This window comes from Astyanax mexicanus, chromosome 8 (assembly GCF_023375975.1).
Source record: "Astyanax mexicanus isolate ESR-SI-001 chromosome 8, AstMex3_surface, whole genome shotgun sequence".
Lineage (NCBI taxonomy): Eukaryota > Metazoa > Chordata > Actinopteri > Characiformes > Acestrorhamphidae > Astyanax > Astyanax mexicanus.
In genome coordinates this window covers 25,131,461-25,155,666 of record NC_064415.1, presented here as the reverse complement: position 1 = coordinate 25,155,666, position 24,206 = coordinate 25,131,461, and the positions used below count along the sequence as shown (strand labels likewise).

General features: G+C 38.2%; 1 protein-coding gene across 4 annotated transcripts in view; it reads left to right on the top strand.

Moving 5' to 3' along the window:
• The window catches only part of dysf (dysferlin, limb girdle muscular dystrophy 2B (autosomal recessive)), a 152,696-nt gene that overhangs the window by 71,849 nt on the left and 56,641 nt on the right, over positions 1–24,206 (top strand). For all 4 annotated transcript variants that reach the window (XM_049482168.1, XM_049482167.1, XM_049482166.1 and 1 more), the window contains exons 32-40: positions 2,870–3,051; positions 3,245–3,385; positions 5,649–5,678; positions 6,692–6,715; positions 6,862–6,903; positions 10,636–10,737; positions 11,614–11,775; positions 12,368–12,533; positions 13,807–13,880. In XM_049482168.1, the coding sequence (XP_049338125.1) occupies positions 2,870–3,051; positions 3,245–3,385; positions 5,649–5,678; positions 6,692–6,715; positions 6,862–6,903; positions 10,636–10,737; positions 11,614–11,775; positions 12,368–12,533; positions 13,807–13,880 (923 nt within the window). The remainder of the gene's footprint in view (positions 1–2,869; positions 3,052–3,244; positions 3,386–5,648; positions 5,679–6,691; positions 6,716–6,861; positions 6,904–10,635; positions 10,738–11,613; positions 11,776–12,367; positions 12,534–13,806; positions 13,881–24,206) is intronic.

Here is a 24,206-nt window from a genome sequence, read left to right as displayed (position 1 = left end):
TCTTAAAATGATTTTGTGCATTTCAAACTTTTCCTGTCGTTACGATAGCAAAGACACACTGAAACACCCGATCAACCAAGCTGCATGGTGTGTGGTTGAGAGCTCGCCTATAGAAGCTAAAATAGGCCCCTCAAAATCTGCAAAATAATTGATAGATCACTGTTTGCATATTTGGGCTAAAAACTGACTTATATTAATACATATTCTGATCGATTCTTCAATCTATAATATTAATATCTTCACAATGTAGAACTCTAAAACAATTTGGTAAGGAGTCCAGAAAGCCTGGCCTTTTACACGATGTATCTTGACCTATAGAAAAGCCTGGAACTGCCTATTGTGAAGCTATTTGAGAAATTTACAAAACAAATATCCATAAACCGTTGTTGTTGCATGCTGCTTGTGTTTAGCATGATAAGTAAACTCTGTTTCCTGCTGGACTGATAAAAAATAAAAATTGACAAAAGAGCGCAGTTTCCTAAAAGTGGTAAAATATTGGTTAGAGAATCGAGTGCAAATCCAAGGAAGTAGTTCAACTGACCTTCATGGTCAAGCTTAAAGATGATGTTTCAGACTTCACTTCACTGCAGAACTAATTATTAACTGTAAAATGTGTTGGAACTGCATATTCTAACCCATATTTTATAGATAATAAAGATGATACAGTGCTTGTTCAGCTAAACACTGCACTGTTGATAAATGGCACACAGGACGCATTAGCGGCGCCTCCGCTCCCCTCTCTGTTGTCTGAGTGGACAGCAGCAGTCTCCAGAGACGTGCGTGTTTAAGTTTTACACGTGGGCGGCCGTCGCCACAGCATTGTCCAGTCCCACAATTCCCCCGGGCGGAGTGTTTATTTACTTGGGGCAACCCGATTAGCCCCTGCCTTGTATTTATTTCCCATTGACTCCTGGGTAACAGCGCACACTGCACTTGGCTTATTTATCCCTCTGTTTATTTGAGCCAGTGCGTCTTGTGGGAAGGGGCATTAGACTGTGTGTGTGTGGTTGTGTATGTGTGTGTGTGTGTGTGTGTTTTTGTGTGTGTGTTTTTGTGTGTGTGTTTGTGTGTGTGTGTGTGTGTGTGTGTGTGTGTGTGTGTGTGTTGTGTGTGTGTGTGTGTGTGTGTGTGTTTGTGTGTGTGTGTGTGTGTGTGTGTGTGTGTGTGTGTGTGTGTGTGTGTGTGTGTGTTAATCAGAGCTGGGAAAAAGTAGGTCCGTTCCCCTCCCCAGTGAAACTATCCCATTGAGGCTGGTTTACGTGGACTAGAATAATAAACTTTTGAGACTCCCTCAAAAATAAAAAAAATATATATATATATCCCTCCAATTTCAAGCATTCCTCAGCAGTTGATGTCATTATATTTTGTTTCTGCTCCCGTTGGAATATGCGTTTTTTACTCTTCGACCATCCCAAGAGAAACAGAAACAAATACACTCGCTGACGCACATGGACAAATGTACATACGTGCATTAACATGCACAGACATCAGACTATATGACCAAACTTCAATTTCATCATATTTCTTTCAGCATTGCTCTGTGTCTCTCTCTTCCTCTCAATTCTTTTCCCTACTTCTTACTTCCTGTGTAGCACTTAAAGACCGAGAAAACCACAGATGATTTAACAAATGAGGACATAAAGTCGTTATTTTCATAGCAGAACTCCCGATTAACCTGATTAAGACTTGAATATGTTTTATACTTGCTTGTGTGGTCCAGCAGGCTTAGCACTGCCACTATAATTGGGAGGTCGTTGATTCAAATCCCGGTCATGCAGCTTGCCATCAGCTGCCAGAACCCTAAGAGACTCACAATTGGTCTTGCTCTCTCTGGGTGGGTAGATGGAGCTCTTTCCCCTTATCACTCCTAGGGTGATGTCAAGCAGCTCAAGGCGTCTGTGAGCTGATGTATCGGAACCGAGTCGCTGTGCTTTCCTCCGAGCGTGCTGTAATGCTATTCGGCAATACTACATCACCAGCAGTTGGAAAAGAGGCAGCAGCTGACAGCTTAGCAAATTTGGGGAGAAAAATAATAAAAATTTGTCTGCAAATACTGCATCACTATATATTATTATATTAATGGTATATTACAGTACATTAAAAAAGTTTCAAATTAATTAATTTATTCATAACTTTGTTGCTGCAAAATGTGAAAAAAACAAAGACAGAGTAGTGTTAATATTAGTGTAAAAATGAAAGATTGGTTTAAATATGGCTCCTTTAATTCAGTTATGTCAGTGCTTTGCTAGCTTATATGAGGTCCTGTTTTTTTTTTCAGGTTTCTTATTTTATACCATCACTGCCATACTAAAATCAAATTTTTGTCATTTTGTACTTTAAATATATTATTTTTAAATAACAGTTTAGTACTTTACATTATGTCAAAATGTAATTAAAAATAAATATACTAATAGAAATGGTACAAAATGCCTTGGAATAAAATCTTTGTACTTTTACTTCCATTGAAAGTTATGAGTTATGAGTAATTAGTATATTTAAATATATATATATATATATATATATATATATATATATATATATAGCACCTGACAATCATTTATCAGAATCATCTGGCTACAAAAACACAATGATGTCACCCACAAAATTGTGTATGGGTTGGAAAATACAGCACATAAAAGCACTAGTATTGAAAATTAGATGATATATATGTTAAGATATTCCTAAAAAATATTATTAAGTATTATAAATAATTGATGCTGTTGTGCACAAAAGCTTTAGACAACTTCCACTATGTTCCAACATATTAATTTATCATATTGTATCATATATTATCATATTAATTCACCATTTCTTCCATTGTGTTGTTCCACATGACGCTGACCTTTTGACCTGTGATCTGTCTCTGCAGATCCCTTCGCCATCGTGTCTTTCCTGCACCAAAGCCAGAAGACAGTGACCGTAAGGAACAACCTCAACCCTACCTGGGATCAGACTCTAATCTTCTATGAGCTGGAGATATTCGGAGACGCTGAAGTGACTGAGAAGAGTCCCCCAAACATTGTGGTGGAGCTTTATGATCAGGACACCTATGTAAGTTTAAACTGTGTGTGTGTTTTATGTATTGAAAGTAGTTTTCAGTGAAGTTCTGCTAGTTTGAACTGATTAATGATGACAGACTGGTGGTCGATTGATTTGACTGTTGTTTATTACCATCTATGTAAATTAAAATGTTCTGTTTTTCTGTTATTTTATGGTTAATGGTCTGTGAATGTTCATGCCGTAGGGGACGGATGAGTTTATGGGACGCAGTGTTTGTCAGCCCTCCCTGGTTTCCTCTCCTCGCTTGGCCTGGTATCCCATCCTGAAAAATGGAAAAGAAGCAGGAGAACTGCTGGCTGCTTTTCAGCTGATCTGCAGAGATAAGGTGAGACTTATCATTAACGTCAGCAGCATTATTATTATGATTATTCATTCATATGTACGGTGCCCCCCTTGGATGTTTACCATTTTTTTTTCCCCATTTTCTCCCTAATTTACACGACCAAATACCCAACCCACTCATTAGGACCCGCCTAGCACTAGTAATGCCCCAAAACCAGGAGGGTAAAGACTAGCCCACGCCTCCTCTGAAACATGTGAAATCAGCCACCACCTCTTTTCCAACTGCTGCCGATGCAGCATTACTGAGTAGCATCACAGCGCACTCGGTGGAAACTGCAGCGACTCTGATACATCTGATACATCAGCTCACAGACGCCTTGTGCTGATTGATATCACTCTTTAGAGGGATGAGGGAAAGAACACCATCTACTCACCTAGAGAGAGCAAGGTCAATTGTGCTCTCTCCGGGCTCTGGTAGCCGATGGCAAGCTACATGAACAGGATTCGAACTGGCGATCTCCTGATCATAGTTTCAGCACTTAGTCTGCTGGATCACTTGGAGCCTTGTTGATGTTTACCATTTTTATTGTTATGATAATAAATTGAATCTATATGAATTTACAAACAATAAAAAAAAATTTATAAGACCTATTTTAGCAATCTGTAGGTGAAGCGTCAATCGTGAACCTTCATCTTGATTTAGAGCCCGACGTTGTGTGTTTGGGATCATAACAGCGCAAATAATAAGCCATTTACTCATTCTCTTAATTAATTATGAGTATTTTTTAAGCATAATTTAAAATAAATAAGTCAGCGGGTCACTTGCCATTCCCTTTAAGAGCCAGGTGAGCTCTGACTTTGGAAGATTGCTATTTTAAAGGTGCAGCAATTCTGTGCTTCTGCGCAGAAAACTGATCTATGCATTCACACTGTGAAGGTGCACGAGCATATCATTTACATATTATTTAGTTTTAGTTTGTTGTAGATGTAATAGTAAGGTTTGTGCACTGATGCGTGTCCTTGTGTGTGCATAACGAGTGGGGGTGTACAGGTACATTTTTGATATATTGCTATTTTGGCAACAGAGCTGACTGATTTGAACAAGCCTGTGTCTCAGGAAAGCAATGAACGTCTGACGGTTGACTGTTGTCAGGGTTCAAATCAGACAGTTGTGCACCTGTGTTTTCTGTTGCCAAGATAACAATACACCAGGAATTTTTCTAAACACCCAACACTTCCAGACCAACCTTCCCCGCTGGCGTAGTTATATATTCATGAACTCTGTCACTATTTCAACGACCCAAGTGCAAGGAGTGAAAATGGACTGATCGTGGGGTGTAAGATAGGGCTCATGATGTAATAGAAGTGATTAATAGTGATAAATATTCACTAACTTTAGGGCCCAAGCAAGTCTCACATTTAGTGAAAAGTAGAAACAATTTAAGTAATTTAAATGTGAAGACACCCTTCTGGAACCTTTTAGAATGTTGCTTTTCTGAATACATTTTATAGACACTGTATATTTTGTGGTTATTACTATAATGTATCTTAAGATCAGTAATATAACATATGTGTATTACACAGCGTTACACTGATCACAGATATGATTAGATTGTGTGATTAATACAGGTTAGGATTAATAATTGCAAAAAATAATTTTCAATTTAACTAGACTTGTCAGAGGCTAAAATCGATTTGTTAGGCTTTTAAGAGACACTGCCACAAGGTTTTACACATGTGATCCAGCTGTGCACTACATTCGAAAAGCTGTTTTCACCTTTATGATACAGATTCATGGATTCATTTGCATATAATTATAGTAGATCACTTTTTTTCTTTACACTCTTTATTCAAAGTCTGCTCACTTAACTGCTTGCTTAGAGGAATATGTTATTATTATTTAATGTGGACGGTTATTTATTACACATTAAAACAAGGGTTTATAGGTTTTGTAGGCTGTGGTCTTGCACTTGTATAGTCTGAATTCACTTTGTTAGGGACTTGTGTGTGTGTGTGTGATTTGTGAGTGTGTTTGTGTGTCTGTGCTGAGGGCGTCTGGGTCTCGGGAGATTGCTGTGTGCTTTTTGATGAGAACTTGTTCACATGTGAACAGGCTGCATTCCCAGCAGCTACAGGCTAATTTAATAACGTCCCATGAAGTCACCGCCTTCAGTTGAGACTTATTAACTTTGTGGTCTCTCTTTTTTTTTTTCTTTTTTTTTCTGTCTGTCTGTCTGTCTGTCTTTCTTTCTTTCTTTCTTTCTATCTGTCTGTCGATGTGTTTGTGTTTATGTATGTTCTTGCAGCCCTCAATCCATCGCATCCCTGGTCAAGAGGTTGGTAATGTTTCTGTCCTTTGCTTAATAGACACACACACACACACACACACACACACACGCACACACTTCTTTTCTTCTCCCCTCTCGAACACAGGCCCTCACTGTTCTCTAAGTGAAGCATGACAGAGTAATTGGATAGAGCTGCTGTAAGTGGTGAAAACATGGCTGTACCTGGATCAGTCTGACTGGCTCTGCATCAGTGCTGGATCATAGGAGCTGGCTCTGTATCAGTGCTGGACAGGTTTAACAGTCTGTCCGAGGCTGGAGTTGTCTCCCTGCAGCGAATGGGTAATGCAGGCCGCCGGCAGGCTGATTGGAAATGCCAGTGTCTTGTTAGCGTGCCAGAAGCTCCGCCCAGCCCAGACTGCCCACCTGGCACCACTTACAGCAGCAGCGTAATCAGAGGGAAATTAAATCAGACTGCACACTTAGACCTAGGCCAGCCCACCCACACCAATACACACACACACATACACATACATATACTGAATATACAGCATTTTCTAACACTGTTGAATTTTCATTAAATAGTATATATACTATATACTAGTGCAGCTCAAAAAATAAAAAAAAATCATTGAAAAGTTACTTTATTTTAGTAATTCAGTTCAAAATGTAAAGTACAGACGCTAACAGAACCCTATATATACAAAACCTAGAATTACTATGAACCGGAACTTCCTAGAATACAGGTGACTCTGGACGGGGGAGAGTAACGCGATTGGGTGAAGGTGAGCGGCTGATGGTGAAGTCATCGGCAGTGGGTTTTTGGGAAATGGAGTTCGGGAGTGTGAAAGGAGAGTCTAGAGACGTGACAGACATAAAAAAAATATTTGCATAAAAGAGATGTTATAGGATGATATTAAACGTTTAAAACGTTATGTGCAAAATTCTTTTGATAATTGATACAACACAAATGCATGTCTGTTCACTGGCTAATATAATACTGTTTAATACTCTGTAATACGAATTTTATATCTTTATATTGCTTTATATTTTTACATTTACAGGGAGATTGCCACATCATGGATGAGGTAAGTAACATATGATACAGGAATATAGTAATATACAGTTTTGGTACTGGTTTGCTAATTATTAAATTACACACTAGAGAATGTCTAATTGTTTTTACTCTGTTTGTTTTTTATTTATTTAATTATTATTATTTTTTATCTTCAAGCTTGTGTTTCCAGGCCTGCCTTGTGCCTTCTCTGAGCAAAGGGTACAGCACACACACACACACACACACACACACACACACACACACACACACACACTGATTTCTTAGATTACATAAGTCTTAGAAATCTTATAAAAAAATTGGGTTAAAGAGAGCTGCATTATTAGTGCATGTATAAAACTGATTTCTTTCATTTTTTTTAGTCTGTGCATGCACACAATCATACTCTCATATATTCTGTACTATAAAAAAAACATATGCTGGTATACTGAGGCTATGTTTACAAAAAGCCACTTTTGCACATTTGAAGTCTACGTCATATCCCTCCACATGATTGGCCGGTTGCACAATAGAAATCTGATTATTGCCTGACTCGTGTAAACATGGCTGTCATTTCAGATTTACTTCTGATCCTCAGTCCTGTTTCGTTAGCTGGTTAATTACACTCGGTTGTTGTCTATGGAAAACGAGTTGATCCGTGAATCTGAGAATCTGTACAAATGTGTGATTCGTTGGCCGAATCTCGGACTGCTACCACAGATGTTTATTGGCTGATGTTGTGTTTGCATTGTGTGCACAGTGCTTTGTAGTGGCGAGCCACTGATTACAAGGTTGAAATTCAGCAGTGAAACTGATCTGGTCCTGAAAGACAAGAATTTGAAATGAAGCTAATCTGCCACCAAAAACAGTTGTTTATACCAGTGTGTATATTTTATGCAGGCACAGTCTGTGTCTGAGTGTTTGACCTTATAAGAGCACAAACATGCGTTTTAGATTGTTTTTCTTTTTTGATTTTTTTCTTTTACAGTCAACGTCTTAAAGAGTTCTGTGCGAGAAGAGCGACAACTCATACTAGCTTCCAGTGTTATTGAATTCACAGTGCAGTTGATATAGCATAGTGAGTTAAGACCCTTTCACACCAAGTATACCATTTTTAATGTAATGGAACCACCAACCGAACGCCAGTTATTTTATTATTATTTTTTTTTTTACTTGTGCGTTCTTTAAACTTAAAACAAATGTCAAATCTTTCAGTTTATCTGTCTGATTTCTGTTCCTTTTTTCTGTTTTCATTAATGTCCTCCTCCAAGCAAAAGCACATTAGAGTCTTCTCTTCTTCTGCTGCTCTCAGGCTCATTTGTTTGGCGTATACATCCCGATGAATTTAAGACATTTGATGCTACAGAAAATCATTATCTGATTGAAACACAGTGTAAAAGGGTCTTTACATTCTGTCCTCTATGTGGCACAATAGGTTTGATTTACCCATCTGAACTAGCATTTTATATTTAAAAAAAAATACTTTGGGCACCACTTCTAATGCTGCATTGTCCTACATCTGTATACTAGAATAAATTGTGGGTTGGCCTGAATAAGAATACATTAAATATGTTTATAAATGTAAATTTATAAAAGTATTTGTATTATCCCCTCGATAAACATACATAAATCTATTCAGTTTGGCTAGAAATCCTTTTTCAGCCACAGTGATGACACTCCTAACCCAAAGGTGTGGTGCACAACAGGGAGTTAACGTTTAGTTTAGAAATGTCTGTTTTTAACCATTTAACCATTTTAGTGGTTTCAGAAGGCTGTGAACTGTGCCAGTTGAGTACACAGTGAAAATGAATAAATTAGGTTTAGAGTAGGTTGGGTCCCCTTGAGTTTTAAAGCTCTTTGGTTTGTTGAAGCACAACGTAAGGAGATATTAAAGGCTACGACAAAAGGAGGGGAGTTTTCTTTATACAATTTGGAGTTTGAATAAATTAAGAAAACAGAAAACTGACCTTTCTTTAGGCTCATTTACTTAACCCTCCGTGTCAACATGCCTTATTTAACATTGAAAATAAATGAGATTTTAGAATAACACATCCAAATAACACCCATAATACATAACTATCATAAATGCTTTAATTTGGTGTATATGGCATTAGGTAATAAAAACAGTATGCTTGGGCCATTGTATCAAATTGTATCAGCTGTAAGCAAGGTTAAGAATTAAGAATGACCCCTAAATTCCAATTTAATTCTTGAATTTGAATTGAGATTGCAAACAGGAAGCGGAATAGCAATACATTGGTTTAACCATGCCTTTAAAATAGTTGCACATTTATAATTAGGCCATTTAAAGGGACTGTTGACTATTAGAAGCAACAATGTTGTCACAAATAAAATGGACGTAAATGCAGGTATACTTTGTTGTAATAAAAAAAACGCAAAAAAAAAAATAATAAGACTGGGATAAATCATTAACATGGGTAAGAGCAAAGACTAATCAAAACTAAGCAAACAAGGAACTGAATAGCTGAAAATAACACTGGGATGATGAACAAAAAAAAACCTGACATGCATACAAGGCATACTAAGCACACAAAAGACTTCACAAGGAACACTGAAACAAAGGGGCTTATATACACAATGAAGGTGAGGAACACCAGGGACAGGTAATGAGGGGACGGGGTAACAAACAAGATGGGTGGGAACACAAACAGGGCAGGGCTAAGGCGGAGACAAGACAACAGCACAGGGAAACAAAGAAGGCTGAAAGGCAGGACAGAAATAGAAATAACAGAAAAGGACACACATAAGACACACAAAGGCTAAATGTGTGACAAACGTTACCTTGTGAAGTACTTTAATACATTTTAATTGCATTTAGCAAAACATGGTTTCATTTGATTACTTTGAAATGAAGATATTGCTTATTATTCAACATTAATGTAATGTATGCTTCATGGTATTGTCTGTATTTCCATTTTGAAGATAAATGTATGGAAAATGTATCAGTCCCTGATATGTGATAAGAAGAGTTCAGTTCCTCTTCCTGTAATTCCAATTCAAATTCAATTTCATCTTCTGTAGAGTGGATTCAATTCAAATTTATTCACTGAATTAAATTAAATTCTGAAATTCAGAATTTTGCACAGCCCTGGCTGTAAGGGTTTAACTCTCCTCTTTGTTAAAACTCTAATATCGTTGCGCCTATTGTTATTTGGCTTTATTTCAAAACAAGCCACAATATTAACGGCAATAAGAACCAACTGCGAAATGTTACCAATGATGAGATGCATTTCCACAGTTTAATAGAGTCTTAGATTTTGATGAATCATCTCTTACAGCATTGTGCGCGTACGTCTTGTTTGTAGCGTTAACGTAGATGGTGTCCATGCCGAGTTAGTGGAGGCATCGCGTAATAATACAGCTGGGAAATGTCGTTTTTAATAAAGGATTTGGGGTATGTTTCTTAAGTGTGTTTTTGTTTTAGAGACACTCCTCCTAATCTGTGACTCAGTTTAATGAAAGTCAGGCATTACATAGTGTACCGTTAAAGGTCTGAGGCATATCGCAAAACATGCTTTCTCACAATGCGCCATTGTAGTAAAAGAGTGGCGCCTAGTCTCAGAAGGGAACACTGCAATCCTGCTAATAATCAGTGTTCCATTTTGTGGCGTCTTTGCTAAGTACCAGAATGAGGAGAATAAAATATATTGGACATAGCTCTGTTTGGATTCATTTTATTGCTTTTTTTCACTGTAATTGCCACACATTTCCATTGTGCAATTTCAGGCATTGTATATTCTTTTAAGATATTTAATTAAGAAAGGACACATCTTGGTTATAAGGAGTGTTTAATACCTTTTATCTTTTAAGTGTAAAAGACAATATAAAACACATTATCTGTTACAATTTTGTATATATTGTACTATATGCTTCTATCTCTGACATTTTACATACTGTATTCTCTTTTTTTTTTTTTGGTCTTCTGATCGGCAGCAAGACGACACTGACTTGCCCTGCCCTCCTCCTCTGAGAGAGCCGAACATCTTCATGGTGCCACTGAACATCAAACCCGTCCTACAGCGCACTGCTATTGAGGTTAGCCCTGTCCTGAGATATCAAGAGTAATATATAATAATTGTACAAATAACATAATTATTATGATTCTAACCTCTAACATATGATTCTAGCTTTATTAATATTTCAGCCTGTATCAGCTACAAATAAAGATTTGAGTCCCTATTTTAGTGATCTGTAGCTGAGCCGTCAACCATGCAGCTTGATTTAGGGCGTATTTGAGTCTTTGGTGTCATGAGAACACAAAAAATAGGCCTTGCATAGCTTAAAAAAACGCAAAAGAAATATACTAATTATCTTAATTAAACATGGGTGTGGTTTGGGCATAATGTGCAATAAACCAATCAGTGTGTCACTTACCATTGACTTCAAGAGCCTGGGGTGCTCAGACTTTGAGCATATTGACAGTCTGACAGACGTCTGACTGCTGACTGTTGTCAGGGTTTAAATCAGCCAGTGGTGCGCCTGTGATTTCTGCTGCCAAGATACCAGAACTTTACCTGAACACACCTCACTTCCAGACCACCACACCCATCAGCATAGATATATTCCTAAACTCTGACATTTTTTTAATGATGTATGTGCGTGAAAAAAGGCGTGAAAATAGACTTTGTGAAATTAGACTTTGTGGTTTAAGATAGCAAAAATCATTGCAATGCGCATTCCGCATGATGTGAGATAGGGCTTTTGCTTTTGCAGTACTGGGTTACACCTTACAGTAAGGGTGCATTAATTAACAGTATCTACAACAGAATTAATAATAATAATAATAATAATAATATTTATAATAATTAAAAATGTAATAATAAAAATGTTTATTACTGTCATATTTACTGTTGTTTGTGATCATTATTGTAAAGTATTACCCAGTATTGTCTTTGCTTTTTAATTCGTCAGATCTTGGCGTGGGGATTGCGCAACCTCAAGAGCTTCCAGCTGGCCAGTGTGACCTCCCCCAGCCTGCAGGTGGAGTGTGGCGGCCGCATGGTCCAATCCTGTGTGATCCGCAACACCAAGAAGAACCCCAACTTCGACATCAACACGCTCTTCATTGATGTGGTACAGTACAGGTTTAATCATATACCCCATTTATTTTCAGTGTATCATTTAAACAGATCTATAGTAGTTCTGATCTCCTCCACATAAAACCGACTGCTTAGCTTTTCTTTCTTTCCTGAGTGACAACAAATGTAAGCAGAGTCAGCAGAATCCTCTGAGTTTTGACCCCATGGTTGTAATTCCTGCCACAACCACAGCACACAGCACCAAGGAAGTGCAACCATAATTTGCTAGCTCTAAGTGGACTGGGTTGATCTCCGAGTCAGATGTCTCGTTGATGGGAATTTGAATAGACGTGCGCTGGCTAAAAATGCTGACATTTAGAGGTAGCTCCATGCCAAACAATAGCCAGAGGCTCGCCATGTCATCATTTGTCTGGTGGGTTGCGCTGAGTGTTGTGGCATCGAGACGATCTTCTCTGTGACCACATATGAAATGCAGAAAATAACAATGCTGCACTCAATAGACTTTCGTTTCATTTTTCTTCTTTTTCTCTCTGAATTCTGTGTCGAATTATCTCTTCTTCTTTCTCCTTCTACCATCCTTAACTCTACCCTGTGTCCTGATCTCCGTGTCTCTCTTTGTACCCAAGCGGTTGCCCAGGGAGGAGCTGTATATGCCGCCTTTGGTGATCAAGGTGATTGACAACAGGCAGTTTGGCAGGAAGCCAGTGGTGGGCCAGTGTACCATCCGCTCACTGGAGGAGTTCCGCTGCCAGCCAGAGAGCCAGGAGGCAGAGCCCCCAAATGAGGAGTTCGGTAAGAAAATTAAAAGAGATGATTCTATATTTTAAGGCTAATTTATTCTTTGTTTATGTAAAAGATTATAACTTTTTCTGCCAACATTTATATCACAATATATTTATTTTTATATTCATTTTGGTCCAAATGATATAATTCCGATATCGTTAAAACAATATGAAAACCCACAATTGATTATTGATAAATTAAGTTATGTAAAGTCATGTCATGAGTATTGGACAGTGATGGATGCTGCAAATAATGTATTAAAAGTGTGTAATATATATCACTATATATTCAGCTCCGGAAAAAAATAAGAAACCACTTAAAATTATTAGTTTGCTTGATTTTACCAAATTAAAAACATCTGGAATATAATCAAGAGGAAGATGGATGATCACAAGCCATCAAACCAAGCTGAACTGCTTGAACTGCTTTGCACCAGGAGTGGCATAAAGTTATCCAAAAGCAGTGTGCAAGACTGGTGGAGGATAACATGCCAAGATGCATGAAAACTGTAATTAAAAACCAGGGTTATTCCACCGATTATTGATTTCTGAACCCTTAAAACTTTATGAATATGAACTTGTTTTCTTTGCATTATTTGAGGTCTGAAAGCTTTGCATCTTTTTTGTTATTTGAACTAATTTTTCTGCAAATAAATGCTCTAAATTACAATATTTTTATTTGGAATTTGGGAGAAATGTTGTCCGTAGTTTATAGAATAAAACAACAATGTTCATTTTACTCAAACATATCCTATAAATAGCAAAATCAGAGAAACTGATTCAAAAACTGAAGTGGTCTTTTAATTTTTCCCAGAGCTGTGTATATTTTGCTGGAGGAATTAACATATGTCCATAGAATAAAACTCATCTCTATTTTGTATTTAAACATCATTCCTTAATTTCTTAAAAAATAAATAAATTTGGAAAAGTAAAAAACAATATGTTATAGTGTGACTCAAAATTAAAAAATGAACTGTTGCATTTTGCTACTTTACACTAACGACAATACCATTACATAATGCTCCTGATTCTTAATTCTAAATTATAAGTAGGTATCCTATGGGCATGTACAAAAAAATGATGTACTCATACTCATACTCGATTGGAAAAACAATAGTTTAGGTGCATCCCTACATCTGCATAAGTTTCCCTGCACAGTATACAAACTAAATACTAAAGGCCTTGACCATAGCTACATTTAACATTGAGCTTAAATGAGCCTTTAAGACACAACAGTGTCATGAAACACAAATAATATAACTTAACTTGTCCTCCCTTAACAGATGAGGTACCTCAAACCCCAAGAGATGACGTTCTCATAGACATAGATGACAAGGAGCCTCTCATTTCTGGACAGGTAGGATATTTATCTTTGTGTTGTTCATCTATAGTTTAGAAGTTTTGTCAGAACACAGAATATGTAAAATGAGTTATTTTAGATTATTTTGTATTTAAATGGATTTTGAGCATTTTTCTGATTTTGTGTGGAATCAGAGTTTTGTGACAGAGTGTTCAAGACTGTGGTCTTTTGAAAGCAAGCGTTTAAGCATGTAAGCAAGATGCTAAATACTTTAAAAATACTAAATCACTACCACATTAAAGGCTGCTGTTTAGAATAGTTTGCCAAGATACAAAAGAGACACTGAATTTAACGTATCTGTATGATTTTGTTTCTGTTCTGGTCTCACCATGCACAACAAATGTAATTTTTTCTGCTCTGCGCCTTCATACTGCTTATGTTACACTAAGTCTTTTTATGTGGTGAGTTGTCTTGGCTGCTGCTTGGTGGCTGTGGGGTCACACAGCCTGGGTTTCTCTGGTTACCCTTTGGACACACACACAAGCAAGTGAGTGAGACAGGCTCTTGTGAGCACTTATGTACACAGTACCCTAAAACACACTCGAAACCTCTAAACACCGGGTCTTCTGGGGGAGTTCCTTTCTGTCGTCATAACGGTGGAACCTATGCCTCACTGCAGTCATCATCAGGGTAACCGCACCCCGTCTATAAAAAGATATGTGTTTTGATCACGGGCCAGTCCTTTGGCCTGGTATGGCTCCATGGGAGAGGGGGCACTGTGTCTGAGGTGAAGAACAACTGCAGTGCAGTGCTTGTTTCAGTTAGAAAAGAGCTGTGGAAATAAATGTACTACGGTACCTAATTTTTGTGATATGTTAGATTTACCTGTCCATATTCCACCCACAAATACCCTTTGAACCCTAGGCTGTTTTGGTGTGTGTTTTCTTCCTTTTTGTCACTTTCTCTTTCAGGTCTTATAGCACAGTAATAAAAAAAAGCCATACAGCTGTTCAAAAATGTAATCATTTAAAATGTAAAAGGAAGCAGAATTGTTATATTTTTCTGGAACTGGCCATGTTTTGGTCAAAATTTTACCAAGCGCCTGTTTTTTTACTTAGTTTTGAATGTATAGACTTTAAATATATTCACACCCAAGATATCTTTTCAAAAATATCTTGTATATGAGTTGAAAGCATAATAATATTGATGATATACATGACTTATTATTTTGACAAAATACATGGACTTATTTCTCTTGATAATCACACCTGCGATTTTGGATGGAAAATCCGTCTGTAGGGTTCTAAGGGTTAAAAAAAGCATTGTTTATATAATCTCTTTCAGATAATGAGAATGAGTGTAGTGCTGGATACATTTAGGCCCAGTCCCATTTTACCCCTTGGCCCTACCACTTACCCCTACCCCTTCTTTTTGAGTGTACAGCCTAGGGGGTGAAATCCTCCCCCTAAGAATTGGAATAACCCTTTAAGCACCAGATACGTCATCAGGAGCGCTCAAGTTCAGTAACCTAGCTGCTGCTGCTGCTTAACTAGCTAGTTAACTTTAGGGCTTTATTGTATGTCTTCAGAAAGGGGGGAGATGGTGTAGAAATTAATTATTATTATTGTCCATTCCTTAGTCACTCTGTGATAAGTAGCTGAAATTAGCTTTAATTAGCACTCATTTTATTTTATATTTCCGTTTCGTCTTAAATGCTGCAGCTTCTGCCGTCTTTTTTCACCATTTAAGGTGGAACAGGAAAGTTAGCTAGCTAGCTACCTACTGAGACAAACTACTAGCGATCTTTTTTATGCTTGTTATAAAGAAATTGTGACCATAAAACATTAAAAATACACATTAATCTCTGGTAAAATAGTGGTAAAGCTTCACTTTGTGTTGTCATCTTACCAGTGATTCTCAAATCTCCATTTAAAGGGCCAACAAGCTCTATCCCTTCCCCCTCCTACCCCTCTGGCCTAACAAGAATCGGGACACCCCTACCCCTTGGCGTGGACACACAAAACAAAGGGGTAGGGGTAAGAGGTAGGGCTAAGGGGTGAAATGGGATTGGGACTTAGAAAATATTTTCCACCAAAAGAAGTTCCAATCGGACTTATAAGAATTGTGGTGCTTTTCAGGCTATGTTCACATTACCAGGCTAAAGTGACCCAAAACTGATTTCTTGCTCAATGTGGCTCAGATCTGATTTTTTTCATGGCTGTGTGAACGTGGTAAATCTTTTTTTTTTTTTTTTTAAGTCAAATTTGAGTCACTTTCATATGAAGTCACTTTAAAAAAAAAAAACGGGGAAAGCAAACCGTCTGGCCTTTTTTTCTCCTCCTTCGTTCACATTATCCACAGATACATGTCATTTACATTTGTGAATGTGAACAGGCAAGATCCGAATCCAAATCCGATCTGAGCAAAAAAATCAGATTTGAGCAATGGCTGGTAATGTGAACGTAGCCAAAGTGACTCAAATCTGAGCACCTAGCATCTAGCATTCTGCAAGCATAAAATGTGTTTAGCATTAGTGGATGAAGCTTGCGTAGTTAAATTAGACAGCCTATATTAATTTTTTCAAGTCGTACACTTATGTACTTTAAAGTTGGAGTCTGAAAGGATTAGTACACTCTTTGAAAGGGTATTAGTGCTCGGCATAATGATTGATGTCTGGGATTTTGCTCTATAAAGTGAAGTAATTGTTGTGTGATTATTGGGGGCACATGATGAAATGATGGATATGTATGATGAGGAAATGCCACTTAGAACCCATTTCCAGGCTGGTGACTATAGCAAAAGACGGTGACCAATTTAGCCTGGAAACGAGCCCAGCAGTTAATGAAGCCTCTTAGACTGTTCATCTATTCCCTGCCATGACTACAGCCTAAAAATACCCGCCCCCGAAAAATAACATCATAAAAAAAATTATCATGAGGGATTATAGAAATTGGAAAATTGTTTCCATATCTCAGCCGCGACCTTTCAGCCTTTTATTTGTTTAGTCACTGAAATAAACAAATGAGAGCAGAATAATGAAGTTGGGATCGAACTTGGTTGCCCTGGCAACATATCTCATATATAGTCAGAGAGTGAGTTTATTTACATTAGTGGCCTTCCAGTCTGGCTGGCTCTGCCCTGCATGGATGTCATGTATTCTGTTGTCCATGGAGAGGAAAGAGGAACACTTAACAACCTCTCTCGTTAAGGGACACAGGTATCTGTAGGTCTCCATGTGTGTCACCTCTTCCACTGATCTAATCGTAGCACTTTTGAGAAAACAGCGAAAATTCAGTCGGATGTGGGAGCTAAGAATGACACCCGAGCTGACTGCGCTCCAGTAAAACAGTACAGATATCAGCTATTATTGTTAGCATCGTTCCAGGTTAGCATTGCTAGCGATACCAGTTGATAACACATTACACTCTATTTTGTGCATCCAAACATCATCTAAACAAGTCCACAGACATTAGTTTGACTATTCTGTCTGAACAACTGATTTAACGAGGCATATGTAACAGTGAGACGTGCTATTAAACTGTATAATACTACTGCTTTTACTACTGTTGATATCGTCACTGTTCAATGAAAAACATCTCCAAAACAGCAACTTTAGTGGAACTTTTAATGAAAGTCAAAGAAAATCAATAGTTTATTTCAGGCCATTTTGAATAATTTCTATTGGTCCCTTCATCACAAAATTTTGACTGAGTGTAAATTAGTTATATAAAAATAAAAAAATGGAGATATATTTCAGTTCAGATTTCCTACTTGTAATTTAGAAACTCCAAGATCCAAGCTCAAATGGAACAAAGCTTTTGGATATGCTGATATTAATGTCAAATGTGCAAAATTTAGACCCTAAAATAGTTTAAGCTTCTCAAAGTGTGTTCGGCACTTGGCTTGACTTTTCCCATTTTTCCAAAGATGTGTGGTGTTCGCTGTGGAACTCTGCCTCGCTCTACCTCCAGCTTGGTTACCATATATTTCGCCCTGTAAGGCGTATTAAAATTCTTTAATTTTCCCTAAAATCGGCAGTGCGCCTTTTATTCCAGTGCGCCTTATGCTTAAATTTTACCAGTCAGGTTATAAGGAGTAGTAAAGCCACAGGAGTTTCAGGTTAGTTCTCCAGTACTGAGGCTGAAGTAGCATTAACATTATCTGCTAACTGCTATTTCCCCGTTCAGAGGCGAGTATATCGGACTGTAGCCTGTACATTTACTGTGCTAAAACAAGCTACGCGGGGCAAGCCGCTAGCTAATATTGCTCTGGCTTCCCGGAGCACTTTAGCGGTTAGCCGCTAATGCTAATGCTAAACTCCAACCTTAGTGCTGATGTTTTGGATTCTGGAATCTAAGCTCACTGTAAATAAATGGAAGTGCTTTACTCAACAAAATAAACAGTTTTTAGGAGAGAAATCTGTGTAGATCAAAAGTCAATGCTTGTTTGACTTTAAAAGAAAGTATTTTTTATTACAGTTTTGTTCACTTAGCTTAGCTTTACTTTTCTTAGTTAGCTTCCTCCACCACCACCCAGCAGAGAGACCTGCTGAATTAGAAGTTCCTTGTAGTGTTTTACAAAATGCACCTTATAATCTGTTGCTCCTTTTGTATAAAAAATAGAACAGGAAATAGACGTTCTTTGATAGTGTACCTAGTAATCTGGTGCGCCTAATAGTGCGAAAAGCACAACTTCTGTTGCTGCACTTGGGTAAAGTCAAGTCAAAAAGCTTTCATCGTCATTCCAAACATAAGCAAACAGTACAACAATATAGACAACATAATGTATACATACAATTTGAGATTATGCGAGTTATTCACAGACATATGTCGTGATAACATTAAAATACAATTTATTCTTTTTATGGATTGTTGAGCCAAAGGTCTCATGTAGGACACAGTGGTACTTGCTGTAATAATAAAAAAAGGACAATCAAATGCAGCCTTTTGATCTAGAACCCAAAAAGCCACTCATTTTCATTACCGTCTAAATTCCCAAGACAATATGGATACAATTATTTGACATCTGATTGCTTTATGTCCTGGTAGCATTAGCGCCATCATTAAACACACCACTTGTGGTTGGACTCGGATCATCTGAATGCTAAGAAGGGTGACCGCACTTTTGCCTAAGCAAATGTTTTGCTAAATGCACAGTAAATACCCGTTCCAGTCCCTTCTTCTGATTTCAGCTGGCTCGTGACCACAGCACAATGGGTTTTATTTAGAACCCTGCATTTGTACGAAGGAACATTTTTCTCTCATTTGTTTTCTGGCTTGCCTTGTCAAAGAACTGCCATCAAATGGCTCGTTCAGGTCTAAATAAATAAAAATGGGACCACAACCACAGCCATCCATGTGAAAATCCCCTCATGGTTCTCATCTCTGTCCATCAAAAAAATGCTCTAAAAGCAAAGAGGAACTATAGGGATGGGATTCTGCTGGTGGTGGTGTTCAGTTCAGAATAAATATCCTGTGAATTGAATTCAATGAAACAAAAGGTTGTACTTCATAGATGTTTTTTAATGTCTTTTTTAAAAACATATGAATATACCTTCATTAGAGGGCAATCTGAGCCTACCTCCATTTTCATTTAAGCATTCTGAAATACAGCACTTTTAGCTGATGCTCCTATCAGACTTACAGTATTAGCGAATGGGGCAAAGTGTTTCCCATGCCAAGAAATAGCTATTTTTACACCATTAACCAGGATCAAAGTAGCTCCACAATTTATTTTTTAAGGCCCTCAGAATTTTACCAATAGTTTATTGAAAAATACTGTTCATACACACAGTACCTTGAGGTAGTTCTTTGGGTGTTTCCATCTTGAAGTTAAGTCAGGATAAGTCGACTGATTAGCACAAAATCTATAAATTGCGATTGCGATTTAAAATGCGATTTTTTTTTGTCTTCTCAAGTATTTTTCAACAACAGAAGCACTAAATCAATCTGTTTAATAATAAACAATGTCAGATTTATTTAAAGCACAGATAACAATAAAGCAAAAAAATCTATGCTTTTCCTTTTAATCATTTGTTTTTTTTTATAGAAAAATAAATAGATAAATAGCTTTTCCTTTTCACCATTTTTTTTTAATTAGGAAAAACAATAGATATACAAAATTTAACTTACTGCTCTCCAGCTAGTAACATCATGAAAAATTAAAGTGCAAAAAACATAAAGAGATTCTGCTTTAACCAACTCGTTATTTTCTGTATTTGAAGATGCAGCACTGGTCGTTGGCATTTTAGCCTTGCAAATACCACACGAGGCTTTGTGGTGTTTTTTTAAATGCTGAAAAAGGTTTGTAGTGTTACCTCGCGTCGTAGCAACAGTAGCAAGGCACGTTTAGCACAGTACCTGACGTTGAGCAGCATCTTCTTTTTTAAAGCCAAAGTAATTCTACACAACTGATGTTCCTTCGAGCCTGAAGCCATTGTGCAACAAGGGTGTTTTCACACCTGTAGTTTGTTTCTAATGAGTTCGTTTACTTGGAGCGTTTTCTCGCTCTGTTCGGTCTGGTTTCCCACAGGCATAAATGTAAACGCACCAAAATGCGCATCAATAAACCACGCGAGCAGCCTGTGTCCTCTGATTGGTCAGAGCTGTCTGACACGGGAGTACATTAAATATAAATATACGAAAAAAGTAAATACAGTGAGAAGATTGTGTTCCAGTGCAAATATCTGTGCTTTAACACTGAACGCTGAAACACTGCACTTTCAAACACAGTGTTTCTGCGCGCAGCGCAGATTTATACATAATAAACAGAGTTACGCGGCTGTGAGCAGTGAATGCAGCGCAGATTTATACATAATAAACAGAGCAGTGAATGCAGCGCGTGCATGGACACAGTGTTGATGTTCACAGCTGTGGTAATTAGCGTTATCTGGCTAATATATTAGTTTAAACTATGCTTGCTTTTTTAGCAGTTTAGCTCAAATAAATGGCTTATATTTAATAGCTGGATCCGATCGAGACCGGATCATGTTCTCACCACAAGCGAACAGCTCCAGAGTTCGTTTGGTACTGGACCGAGACCACCTCCTCTAGCTGGTCTCGGTCCGGTTCTTTTGATCTGCACCCCAGTGCGATTACTGTTTGTACACCTGCTCAATCGAACCGCACTAAAGTTACAAACGGACCAGAGTTCATTTTAACCGGACCAAATAGTGCTGGTGTGAAAACGCCCTAAAGTGCGCTGTGTTGGCTTCACTTCTCCACCTCCCTGCCTTCTGCTCGGGTATGCTCCGCTCGTCCTCGGCTTGGCTCGCTCCCAAGTCACGTGACCAGTCAAATCGCAGCCAGTGCGGTTAGAGAATCGCGTTTTAAAATATCGCGAGATTATCGCAAACGCAATTAATCGTTCAGCCCTAGCTGAAGGTACTGTGTTTATAAACAGTTATCAAAGTTCTCAGTGCCTTGTTTTAAAGGTTAAGACCTTCAGAATTCTACCAATAAAGTGTGGAGCTACATTGAGATTGGTAATGGTGTAAAAATAGCCATTTCTTTGCATGGGCAGCAGTATGCCCCTATCGCTTGCAGTGAAATCCAGTTGGGAGCATTGGCTAAAAGCGCTGTATTTTGGAATGCTGGGGTGAATGGAGGTGGGCTATTTGACAAAAGTTCTTACTCGTTATCATGTTTCACTGCACCCAAAGTCCATTTCACACCAGATTTGTCCTTTAAATCTGGTTAGAAAAGATCAGATTTGACATGTCCACATAGCCTTAAAGAATCTGATTGAAGTCACTTCAGCCTGCCAGGTGGAATTAAACATGTTCATCGGTTTCCTGTTGACATGTGCTTAGTGTTTCACATACATAAAGATACCGATACAGATAGATACAACTCACTTACATTCACGAATATAAACCCTCGAGATCTGGAAAAAAAAAATAATAATAATAATAATTTGACTTATAATGTGAATGTACTTTAGACATTTCTTAGGCAAAATGCATAGACTGGATTTCTCAACAAACATTCCTCAATGTTTGTCACTGTAAGATAAATAAACTGTGTGTGGTGTTATAATAATTATTATTATTTTAATTGGAAACTATTGCTAGAAAATATACATATCCGTAAGTGTGTGTGTGTGTTTATTCATTAATTGTGTTTAACTAAATGACCTAATCAATATGGATTCATCATATACTTAGATCTTCCATTGGGAATACTTATCATATGCTTATTAGTGCTTGCTTAAGAAAGTCTACATAATTCGCCTGTTTTAGGTCAGTCACAAAACAGCCTGACTTCTATCCGCTAACAGAAGCATTGCTTTTGTCAGGTCAGTTGTCAGGTCAAAGTCTGACATGGCTTCAGGGGGTCTATCTATCTCAAGATCCCAAGAAACTCAAGACAAATCCCTGGATTGTGGGCTCATAGGGCTCTTGGCGTTGAAGTGGAATCATGAGTGGTCCGAACGCATGCCTGTCAGGAAATACGGGAAGGCCAAAAAAGCCAGAGAGCAAAATATTATCCCGCTTCGCTAAGCTACTCTTTGGAGCCTCTTGGTCTGAGGAAGGCCTGAGATGTTGGCTTGCATTTTCTCAGAGGGAGCTTTTTAATGATTATGATAATGCCACTGCCTTAGGTCTTTGGATGTTGATTTGCTGAGCAAGAACAAAAATGTCTTTTGCTTTGTTGTACAGCACATTTTACTAGGATAATAGGAACTGCTGCTGTTTGGAAGTTTGGTTTTGATGTTTCTTTTTGTGTTGGACTGATGGTTTCTGACTGACAGTTCATAAGAGGACTTTATGCTCTGTCACATTCTATAAATCAGTGTTGAGGGTCATGTCCAGCCCAAATTTGGATGTACAAAGTTAAAGCAGGCAAACACCAGAACAGAGGCCCGAAAGACACAAAAAGCTCTCCGAAAAGCACTCAGAATTATTTCCACATCTATGAATTCCTTCTGCTTTATACTTTGAGGGCAGAGAGCAGCACAGAGAGCTGGGCTTCGCTCCCTAGTGCATTAAAAGAAACTTGAGCCCCATCATCTCCCCAAAGACTCCAAGCCTTGGCTTGAGCTAAGAACCTCAAACTGGGATCTGGAATTCCTGTGAAAAAAAAAAAAAGCTCTCTGGTAAAGAGGGCCATGTTTGTCACTCAGTGCAGGTTTTGATGAGGCCAAAGACAACATCTTGAGGGAAAAGTTAACACACCTTTGGTGGCTTTGTAGATTTGCCGTGGTTTTGACTGAGTTAAGGAACGTACTTCAGTAACAGGGTGGTAAAAGCTGGTGCCCATGTCGAGGGGCTTTGAGGAGCTTCCTGAGAGGGGACTTGAGGGAAACCTACTGAATATACAGTGGCGTGCAATGAACTTTTCCATATTTTGTCACATTACAACCACAAACATCGATATATTTCAATAAAATGTAATGTAAAAGACCAACACAAAGTTGTATACAATTGTGAAGTGGAAAGGAAATTATGCGTGATTTTAAAACATTTTTTTACTATTAAAAAAAACTCAATACTATGTGGAACCACCTTTTGCTGCAATTACTGCTGAAACTTTTTTAGGGTATGTCTCCACCAGGGCATCTAGTGACTGAAAGGTTTTGCCCATTCTTCTTTGCAAAAAAGCTGCAGCTCAGTCAGATTAGATCGAGAGCTTTAGCAGTTTCTCGATTGGGTTTTGACTGGGCCATTCTAAAACATGAATATGTTTTCTTTTAAACCTTTGCATTGTAGCCCTGGCTTTTTTAGGGTCGTTGTCCTGCTGGAAGGTGAACCTTTGCCAAAGTCTCAAGTATTTTGCAGACTCCAACAGGTTTTCCTCCAAGATTGCCCTGTATTCCGCTCTATCCATCATCCCATCAACTCTGATCAACTTCCCTGTCCCTGCTGAAGAGAAGCAGCCCCAGAGCATGATGCTGCCACCACCATGTTTTACAGTGGGGATGGTGTGTTCAGATTGATGTGCAATGTTAATTCTCTGCCGCTATAACGTTTTGCATTTTGGCCAAAAAGTTCAATTTTGGTCTCATCTGATGAAAGCACCTTGTTCCAGGTGTTAACTGTGTCCCCAACATGGCTTCTGGCAAACTATTCTTTGGACTTTATGATGCTGTTTGGGCTAAGCTCCCTAGTGCATTGGATCTCTGCATTTCATCCAGAGTCACCATTGGCCCCTTGGCTGCATCTCTGATCAGTGCTCTCCTTGTTTAGCCTGTAAGTTTAGGTGCACGGCCTTGTCATGGTAGGTTTACAGTTGTGCCATTCTCTTTCCATTTCCAGATAATGGATTGAGCAGTGCTCCGTGAGATGTTCAAAGATTGGGAAATCTTCTTATAGCCTAAGCCTGCTTTAAACTTCTCCCCAACCTTATTCCCGACCTGTCTGGTGTGTTCTTTGGAATTCATTAT